The sequence below is a fragment of the Takifugu flavidus genome, chromosome 12 (assembly GCF_003711565.1).
Source record: "Takifugu flavidus isolate HTHZ2018 chromosome 12, ASM371156v2, whole genome shotgun sequence".
Classification (NCBI taxonomy): Eukaryota; Metazoa; Chordata; class Actinopteri; order Tetraodontiformes; family Tetraodontidae; genus Takifugu; species Takifugu flavidus.
In genome coordinates, this window is record NC_079531.1 from 11,616,708 (window position 1) to 11,627,318 (window position 10,611).

The 10,611-nt window shown below is 42.0% G+C and overlaps 1 protein-coding gene across 4 annotated transcripts in view; it reads left to right on the forward strand.

The window, feature by feature from the left end:
- The window catches only part of ets1 (v-ets avian erythroblastosis virus E26 oncogene homolog 1), a 30,738-nt gene extending 26,234 nt beyond the window's left edge, over positions 1–4,504 (forward strand). For all 4 annotated transcript variants that reach the window (XM_057049391.1, XM_057049392.1, XM_057049394.1 and 1 more), the window contains 2 exons: positions 1,564–1,682; positions 1,942–4,504. In XM_057049391.1, coding sequence (XP_056905371.1) covers positions 1,564–1,682; positions 1,942–2,157 — 335 coding nt within the window. In that variant the 3' untranslated portion in view covers positions 2,158–4,504. The remainder of the gene's footprint in view (positions 1–1,563; positions 1,683–1,941) is intronic.
- Positions 4,505–10,611: the final 6,107 nt, after the last annotated feature.

Genomic DNA, 10,611 nt, shown 5'->3' on the forward strand with positions numbered 1-10,611 from the left:
GGAAAATCACAACATTCTTAGATTGGCCTCAAAAATAGGAAGTAATCAAGAAAAAATCTCCTTGTCACTGCATTCTACAGAGTGCACGTTGTCGACCTTCTACTGGTCATATGTGTGGTGGCTGGTTCACATGGGTTTATGCGCTGCAGAGGGAACAATAAGATGTTCATTCATGATCCTCCGCGCATCACTTGAGCTACTGTGTAAAAAGGCTGCAAGTAGCCATTAAAGTGTGTGTTAAAAACAGGTTTACATACAAACAGAAGTTCAGGTTGGCCATAAAATGTGGCTAGCATGATATAATATGGTATGAAAATCCTTAGGCTAAAGAGTTACACCAACAGGTAACATAAACCTAAGCTTGTGGAAATATACATATGACATTCAGACTGCTTTATTCAGTTTCAGCCATATTGAAAATGTCAAGCAGAAGGAGTTTGCTACTACTTACATGTGCTTGTCCACATGTGAATGTACAAAAGAGAGAAATAAAAAGAAAGAAATCAAATTTCTGTGACTTTTCTGGTACAGTATCCAGATGCTGCCGTCGCTCTTTTTAGCATATTTTACTATCCTATCTTGACATGCCGATAATTTTAGATTTTTAGGGTCACCTACACTCTGGCAGAGGGGTGCTGGTAAATGTCCACCCTTATGTGGGCTGTTACTGTAGCCGACATTTGCAATGAGTCAAAGCTGTCAGCCTGATAAGGTGCAAGTGTTGCTTTTTCAGTTTTTTTAACCAAAGTCTGGGTGGCTGTTGCAACTTCTGCGATCAAAACAGGAGCAACCCGAGTGAACGAGTGCCGTTTCAAACCCACAGGCCTGTTTGCGTTGTAAAAGAGTACGCTTGGTTTTCTGGGGCTCTGGAGAGGGGTGACTTTTTGCTTAGCTTCAGTTTTGCTTCGGCGGTTGTGCTGCACAGGCAGGTGTGACATCTGCATGCAAGCCTCAACAGTGGGTGTTACGAATGCTGAAAAAACCCACAAGATCAAAGAACGCTGCACCGAAAAGCACTCTGAAACAATTGCACACAGCCGTCATTTTGTTCTACTTTTCTCCAAATGATATGCAAGTTTCCTTTAATATCACTGCAGTTCCGTTTATAGTAGACTGATTTATTATTCAACAAGCATAAACCGTGCTATTACCGATGACCACTGCTTCCTTTTTCTGCCCAATGTATCATATAGTCTATACTCCAGGACTTAGGATGTTTTGTACAAGTATAAAAGCAGCCTTCCTTTTTTAAACTGGTGATTTCATCAGTCTGGAACGCATACGGACACAGTAGAAATTCACATACTCCAACTGGCAGACAAGGAAAGGCGTGATGAATGGAACCGTTGTATTTAGAGGACGTTTGGTTCCACTGCTGGACTTCAAGCCTGACCCAGATTAGAAGGCTGATGTGCCAGAAATGTTCAAGATTATTTACCCTTGCAAGGATCTATGATTTCTCTCACTGTTGTTTGGTCAATGTGTGCATAAAAAAGTGCAATTGTTCTGTCTAACAATGTGTAAATCAAATTAATTTCTAAATATCTGCCTTCTGTTCTGCAGGCAGTGGCCCAATCCAGCTGTGGCAGTTCCTCCTGGAGCTCCTGACCGACAAGTCTTGCCAGTCCTTCATCAGCTGGACAGGCGACGGCTGGGAATTCAAGCTCTCTGACCCTGATGAGGTGAGAGGTCGCAACCCTGCTGGTCACTGTTGCACGTGCTGGGAGGTCCTGATTAGTTAGCCAGATGAACAAGACATCTTCTAACTGTCTTAAAAACATGGGCATTCCTTCCTCTGGGCTGTTTTTTTTTTTAAAGGTTGACACATTTTTTTCACATTTGTTGAGATGACCTAAAATAAAGTAGCATAAGCAGGTATAAAGTGAGGGGTTATTTTTAATGCATGGCTCATCATGACACAAGTGTTACTTATGTTTTCAGGTTGCTCGGAGGTGGGGAAAGAGAAAAAACAAGCCCAAGATGAACTATGAGAAGCTGAGCCGCGGCCTTCGCTATTATTATGACAAAAATATCATCCACAAGACGTCGGGGAAACGCTACGTCTACCGCTTTGTCTGTGACTTAAAAAGCCTGCTTGGGTACACGCCCGAAGAGCTCCACGCAATGTTGGATGTGAAGCCAGACACGGACGAGTGAAAGCACAAGAACGAATGCGAACGTTCGGGAGCCATGCGGACTTTGGCGAGGAATGTGGTCTTAATTGTAAGAAACGGCAAACTTTTTGGGGGGGACCAAAATGTTTGGTTTTTTTTGTTTTTTAAATTTATGGTCAGTTTATGGTCTTTGTCAACATCAGGCATCCATCTCTCAGACCAATGGGGTTTATTTTTGGTTGTTTTTTAAAGTCCCAGACATGTGTCGCGCGTGCGTGCCTGATCTGTGCTGGTATTATGCAGCAGCTCAAAGCAAATCAGGTAGAGTCCAATGTTTTGCCCAAGTAGCACGATGGGAAGACCATGAGGACCAAGACGGAAAGACTGAGACTAATCAGAGATTCATTTCACCGTGAGTGTGAACAGATAGTGGGCAGAATGTTCAGGCTGAGAGAAAGAGGATGACAGAATCCGAGCAAACTCTGGGCTGTTTCCCTTTTATTTACAGATGTGATCACTCTCCCGTTTGTCAAAAAGAGGGAGTTTTAGACGTGGACCAAATACCTGTTTATATTTAGTTGTCTGAGGAGCCAGTGTTATATCATCCACATTCAGAAGAGCCAGCGTAAAGCTGCCAGCCACATGTTGGAATGACTGTTTTTATGTTGTCAATGAAGGTTTTAAAGTGGAAGCAGACGTTAGCGGCTAGGTTCTCCAAAGAGGCATTGGCAGTAATAAGCTGCTTCATTACCAGACAACACTATCGACAGCAGCGCAGCGCTGCGCAGCGCGCGACAAGGTTACTCATTTCAGGAACGTCTGACGGGTATTCAACTGAAAGGAACCGTTGCTTCAGAAACTGATGCTTTCTGCTTGACGTACATTCGCTACCCATGATGACTGAAACTTGTGCACCGTTCTGCATTACCCACCGGCAGTATTAACATTATTTACATAGTTTTATGCAGATTTTTCAAATTCTTTTTAAAGGAAGCCATTTCATTTAATTTAATTCTCCTTCTGTGCACCACTCAGGAAGGTACAGTGTATTCAAATGCAACAGACACTTGAGGAAAAAAAAAGAATAGGAAGTTGTTACGGGATAAATGAAGGTGGATCTGAGAGGTGTGGAGTTGCTGGTGATGTGTGGAATTGTGCATTGAAGGAATTGAACAGGTTGCGTACATTGGCCTTTTGTCCAGAACATAAATCACTGTAAAGATTTTCTTGTTCCAGTTAATTGGCAGCATTTTCTCCTCAAGACTGGGAACTATGGCTGCATTCCGGCCTTATGGGAAATGCCAAAGCGGAATATCATCTTATTGTTTACAGTGGCTGTATCTTAGCCAGATGGATGAAAATAGCTCATACGATGTCTATTTGTACAGATTGCATTTCATAACGCTTTATAGAGACCCAGATTAGACAAATAAGCAAGAGACAAAGCAGGAATAATAACCAAAGCTCATGTGAGGTCTTCGGCCGCGCTGCATGCATCGTCCACTGATGCCAGATTCTCTCGCATCTCTGAAAAGAGTCGACTTTTGCTTTTCATCTTATGTGAAATGAGCTTTGGGTCCGGGACGTAGGAAGAGGAGATGCTGTATGTGTTCCTGTTGGGTTTCACTGGGTTGACGCAGTTGAAACCATTGGATACCGAATCCAACAAGTTCATGAGCGAACAGCCGCACTGTCCTTTGCATCGTTTTCTGCTTCGTGTCAAGGTTTTGAAACACTGTTTTTCTTTCTTTTCTCGATTATTTTTTTCCCCCTATTGTCACTGTTTTGTGTTGCAGAGCTTTAAACAGAACTAAGACGACTGTCACTGGCCTCCCCCCGCTCAAAGTTAATGTGCTAAAGAAAACCTTGTTACCTAAAATGTTGTATTGTTGAATGTCACAAATTATGATCTACTGCAGGTCTTATGTATTATGGAATCATAGTCAGGAAATGTGTGTAAACACCAGTAGTATGTAACATACACGCATATCTCAAAATGGATATAGAAGGATTTTTTTTTTTTTTTTGGTTTTGTTTTTTGTACATTTTATAGTGTCTCTGTATTTTTGTTATGAGATCATTTTTTATTGTATTTAGTTCACAAACATTTGAATATTTTTCAATAATTTATATTTTATAAAAGATAAGAGATGCAGACAGCTGGTGCTTTCATGGGACTTAAAAGGTAGCGCAGGACAAAACAATGTAGCGACTTTTTTGTTTTTTTTAATCTTTTGTTTTATGCAAAAATGGACCTGTCTGCTAGAGAAAAATAAGGCTGATGCTGGCCCATCAATGATTTCTGCTGGAAAGGTTTTATAAACTGTAGCTTCTATTTCTAAATTGTACTTACTGTACTTCAAAATGTTATAAAATATATGTGAACAAAGGCTGTGAGTAGGTTTTCATTCCAATGGACTGTTTATACAGCGACTTTTGCCTCATTCTTGGCCGCTCGGAACGCCGTACAGTACAGTTATTCATTTCCAAATCAACCACAGGTGGCCTCACATGATGCTACCTGCTAACAATCGGAAATCGGTCACGCACATTCTTACATTTCATCACGTTACCGTGTATATTGCAGTTGTTGAAATTACACTAATTTACTGCCACAATGATGCTCATTTTCAATTATTATTGTCAAGTATTTCCTGGATGGCAAGTAAGTTATTACTTTGCACCACTGATGTTTTGGGATATGTAGCTTTTGGGATGTAATAGGTAACGTAAGCCAAGAAAACAGATATATCTTGATATAAGATCACTAAATAGCCTCAGGGCCTTTATGATTGGACTCTAACTATGATTGATTTGGAGCAAATTAGATTTCCATCCGTTTCAAATAGCGAGAATGGCTGCAGATTGTTGCGAAAGCAACATTTCCGGTCATGTCTCTTAGTTCTGTACACAGAGAACATGACCTGAACTGATCTATAGATGATCTAGATGGACATTTTGCAATATTTCTCAACACAGTAGCAACAAAAGTTGACAAATCTAGAATTGGTTCAAAACCACATTGCTTCATTCTTCTGAGCAGGCAGAAAGTTCTTCTGAAATACTTGTTGGGGCACGGAGTGTCCCACCCGCACTGATGAAGTGACGTCAAAACAGAATGAACACACTGGGGCCCATTCATGTGCTTGTAACTTCAGGCTCATATAAATTCCACTGTAGATAGAAAACATACAGGGCTGTGGCCTGCTGCCCTGAGCTGCACAGCTGTTTGGCCTCTCTGCTGCAGTCTGGGGCCAAAATCCAGATCCAGTTAGGGTGTTTTTCCAGGTTTACACAATCAGAACGTAAATGTAGAGTAAGTAGATGCAGTTTAGACTAATGGGAAGTATATAGTGTACATAGGCACTACAATGCTGTTCGATAGGCCATCTCAACAGATTTACTATAAATAACGTGAAATCACATGCATTTACAGGTTTTAAATATTTCTGGTGTTGCTGCTGTGCTCTTGGCAGTGGGCAGGCGGGGGTTACCCAGGTGGTTCTTCTCTCATTCCGCCTCCAGAGCGATGATCCAGACCAGATGCAGATCACCAGGCAGGGTTTGAAAAGCCGGAGTACGCCATAGTAACGGACATCTCCGACCCTCCACGACACTTTGATTTCACTCAGGCACACTCAGACATAAAACTGGCGTCTGCCGCGTTTTTCCACTCTTCTCCACTCCGCTGAGATAAAGCCTCCACTGATTTAACGCGGTGTTTGAAAGACAAACACAGAAAAGAGGAAGTCTTTCAGAACACCAGCCTGTCACACCTGGCAGTCGCACAGAAACTATTTCTGACAAAAAGCATCATCCTGTCACCAGCAGCTCTCACAGCTCTCTGACACTGGAATGTAGGCGCTTTGTCAAATTTCTAATCTAAATATTTGTCTAAAGGCTCTCACCTAGATATATCTGTCTCCTGCATGGAGCCATAACCGAGGGAGAGGGACCGGGGTGTCTCACCGTCCAACGTGTTCAGATAATGAGAATTTTTCTGAAGCTATTTCATGTGCACTGTATGGCTGTTAGTTAGAATATATTCACCATTTCTTAACAAGTTTCCAGACAATCTGGGATGCCATTGTTGAATGGGTTGGATAATTTCTGCCCTTGAGGTGTGATTGAATAAGGTTTTTGGATTTCACAATACGTGTTATAGGAAATACCCACATGGGGAAGTACAGAAGAACACCAGGGCAGGTAGGTTGCCAGAGGAAACCTCAGTGAAAGTATACAAAGTGCGCCCTAATGGCTAGAGCGCTTGTCACTTTTTGTGTTGTGCATTTTTGGATTAACGACGTTGACTTTGGATGAAAGGAAGATGCTGGTCCACAAGAAATTAGCGTCTTTTTTTAGCCTGAGAAGCCATGTGACGTTTAGGGCCAACTCAATGATTCCATTACGCAGAGAAGCTGTGAAATATGACCAGCGTCCCAGTGGACCCTGAAGGCCAAGCTTAAATCACGTCGTCCCGGGGATGTGTTCTCCATGCTTTCCCCATGTCTCATTGTCTGTCATGGTTGACTTGAGCCTCTGTGAACACAGAGATGTCCAGGGAGTTTCATCCAGCATGTTGTTTCAAAGATGACCCTTCTCATGGACAGAGAGACTGAAGACAAGCATCCCTGACGCGATCAATGGACTTGGAAGAATGTACGCTAACATAAACAGAAAAAGTCCGTCGAGGACCCTGATTTTGTGGCCTATTCACTGTGTTAATGACTGAGCAAAAGGGGTCGCAGTACTTAACTCACATAAGTGGATAAGACACAATGGAACTCTGACTCCCAGAAATCAGGAAGCACACAGATTAACGTTGCCTAATTTCAAACTTTTACATTGATGATTGAAGAAAATTTTGTGCTAAAAATAACAGAAAGTGGTTTGACGAACTTATAATGGCTGCCAGATAGAAGTGGTTCAAGGTTGCTCACTTCGCCCGTCCTTCTCCTGTTACGTCTCCTGCTCCTCCGCCCTCTCCGTCATTGTATTGTTGTGTCTGAGATGTGTTGAACCACATGTCTTGACAGGTGTGCTGACTGTATTATCCAGACTTATGGAGGGCAGATTCAGGCCATTGCCTGTTTTGCCTGGTAATTTGCATTTTTATTGCAGCTGTCGCATCCTCAGTTAATACACCATTGACCCCCATAGCGGACCCCGGACCTAACGGCAGCACCCTGCTATCTCACCTGAAATGAGAGTGCCCACTGGTCCCTGGATCAGCAATGGCTGAAACCCAGGCGCCAGTTGACCTGGCATTCTGGGACGGAAATGGAGTGGCCTCTCATGTTAATGTGGACTTTCCATTAGGAAAGATGATTGATTTGTGCTGTGCTTTGGCTGTGAATAGGATATAGACTGGCACAATAAAGTGAAGAAATTGTTCTTTGTGTGCAGGTGAAGCCGTGTGTGAACCAGACTGTGACTAAATCAGAGTGCTGATGATGGGGCAAGAGGGAAGGTGAGAGGAGAGACGGAGCAGCAGGGGGGGTTAGGGAGGGATAAAACAAGGGATGAGAAGTGGAATGGCAGGTGCAATAGATGAAGGTTAGGAGACGAAACAGGACAAAGCTTTCTTAAAGAAAGAGAGTGACCATGAGTAATGGGAGATGGAAACAATGAGGAGCCAGCTCTATTCATTTCAGCCCTTTTAAAAAATTAGATGAAAGGTGATGAAGCAGACAGAGCTTGTCAGTGTCTACTTATATGATTTTTACATTTGCAGATGGGATAGGACAGCATAGATTCTGATGGGACAAACTGCATTTAGATGGAACATGAAGCTTAAGAACTTCAAAAAACTGCTTCCCAATTACTAAGACTAAAATGTGCTTTTTAAATGTACAGCTATACTGTATTTGAGTTTATATAAAGAAATCCCTGCTTCAGTTTCAACAATTTACAGTACAGATGTCTCCCGATTCAAATGTTACATCGTTTTTATGGAAGGGACTCCACCATCATTAACATTGTTAATTTCTCCCATCATTCCTGAAAGTTGTACCAGCCTTGATCCCAAACATGTCTCCCAAAGCTGAAAACATCTAATGTTTATTACGCTCTGGTCTTTTGACATTTTGGAATTATTTACTGTTTAAAACATATTTAGTTTGAAAGGTTTCACTCTCAATGTGGAGCTCAAAGATAGACAATGCATAGAGGAGAGGGAGGATAGGGAAGAGAGAGAGAGAGAGAGAGAGAGAGAGAGAGAGAGAGAGAGAGAGAGAGAGAGGGCATGTTTAGCTGGATTAAAAGAGGCTTTGGTCACTGTCCAGTTGAGCAAGCAAATGTTTTCACTTTTCTTTTACTGTGGGTCGACTTGGATTCCGAAACTTTCCCAGGACATCTGCTCCTGACGCCCACGTTTGAATCTCAGGCCAATAAGAAGGCTTACTTCACCCCCAAGATCAGCCGGTGCTGAGCGGTGATTGGTTGCCCGGGCCAGGGCCCAGAAAAACGAGGCTGAGCCCTGAGAATTTTCCGAAAGATTTTCTCCCCTGTCCTGGCCAGCGCCAACATCTGCTTCCAATCAAAGTTGGTGATGGTGAAATGACTGCCTCTCTCTCTCTTTCCCTCTCTCTGTTTTGCAGACAGCAAGGGGAGAGAGAGAGAGAGAGAGAGACTGAATTAGTGTAATGTAATGTTTTTGGGTTTAGATACATTTGTGACCAAGAACAGAGAACGTGGAATTTGGCGGGATAAAAAATGTTTTATTGCATATTCATTTTTGGAAATGCAACGATTGACGTGATAAGTAAGTAAAGGTTTGGATGAGAACACAACGGTCATCAACTCAGGGTGCCAGTTACTTTTGGGAAATTCTTACTTTCAACTTGGGCTTTTCTGTGTGGTTACACTGTGGCCTCAAATCCACTCCAACAGGTCAACAAACTGCCGAAAATTCCGCTTATTGTAGCAGGTGCTTCCCATAGATTTTCAGAAATAAGCATGCTGATAAAGTGTAGGCAGAGAGAAACACATGAGCTAAGCTGTTAATCCAGCTCTTCGTGCTTGTTGGTGTCTTTAAGACTCTTCTTGTGAAGCGCCGTTTAATGGGCTCTGGTCCACAAGGTTAAACAATCCTGGGACAAATAACATGGAAGTTATGAAGTTGTTCGAGTGAAATTTGGAATTCTTTCCAAACAGGTCTTAATAGCTTTACCAAAGTTTAAAGGCTGGACCAATCTAAATATTTATCAGAGATGGAGACATTAACGAGATACATATTTTGGTGTTCAAGCCCAGATGAGTTTACAGGATGTTTTGAATCATCCAAATACATCTTTTACTCTCTACTATACATACCTGTCATTAGAGTCCCCTTCACAGTAAACATAATGGCCGTGAAACAAAAGGGGGGGCTCCAGAGGGGCTAAAGGTTCGACCTACACTGGCCTTTGTTCCATTTGATCCTCAACCCAACTGGTCTTATAGGCATGGCCTGATTTACAGTACATTTACAGTACGGTAGTCTTGACTGGTGGTTAAAGACTAATCCTCAGTCTGACCACGCAAATAAATCTGAAGTTTCCCTGCAGAAATAACTACTTTGTCTCAGTTAGACAGAATAAACTTTCTTTATCAATGGGGTTGCTTGGGTTTTTCTAATTAAGTCATCCATCCAGCAATTAGTGAAACTTAAAATAAACAACTAAACTGTTTAAAATGAAAACTGGAGGGCTGAATTTTTAGGAATAGCATATAATTCCAGCAAATACACACAAATACTCAGCTCATCAACTACTCAGTTGTCTTTGCAGATTCTTGGGAGAATAAAGGAGTAAATAAAGCACCTGGAGAATATTACATGAATTCTTCTTTAATATGCTAAACACTTTTTGAGTTACATTCACCCACCCTCCATCCATCCATCCACCCACCCTCCCATTATCCATCCATCCAGCGAGCTCACCCACCAGCCAGTATTTCACCTGTCAGCTAGCCCAGCAGCCATTATATGCAGATCCCTGCACTTTGAAACACGATTTGACATTTAGAGCATTTATTGGAACCACAACAATCTAATTCATTGTTGAGTAACTGTAATTATTCACATACTAATATAAGTTCATATATTTCTGAGAGGCACCGGTAGATGTGAGGACATGTCACTAGCCCAGATAATGAAAATAATGAAAAATAATTAAAATGCAGTTAATCACAACCAATGCATCAAATGTATGCACAATTCTTCGGGGCTTTGTCGCCAAGTCCATTAGAGTGCTTGAATGCTGTATAACCGTAGGAATGCCCTTAGCTATTGGGGGAGCCTTCTGAGAACCAATTTCCCCCCAGAGTCTGTTTCTTGGTTTTACTCGTGTTGCCAGAAGGAACTGTTAAATGACTGAAAGCAGGCTGACAGAAATGTTATTTATCACAGCATTCTGCACTTTCAGCAACTAAAAATGGCATTTTAACTTTTATATTTTATTCAACCACTGCTTTGCCATAGGAATGCCCAGAGGTATGAGCCAAGCAGAAGTAGAAA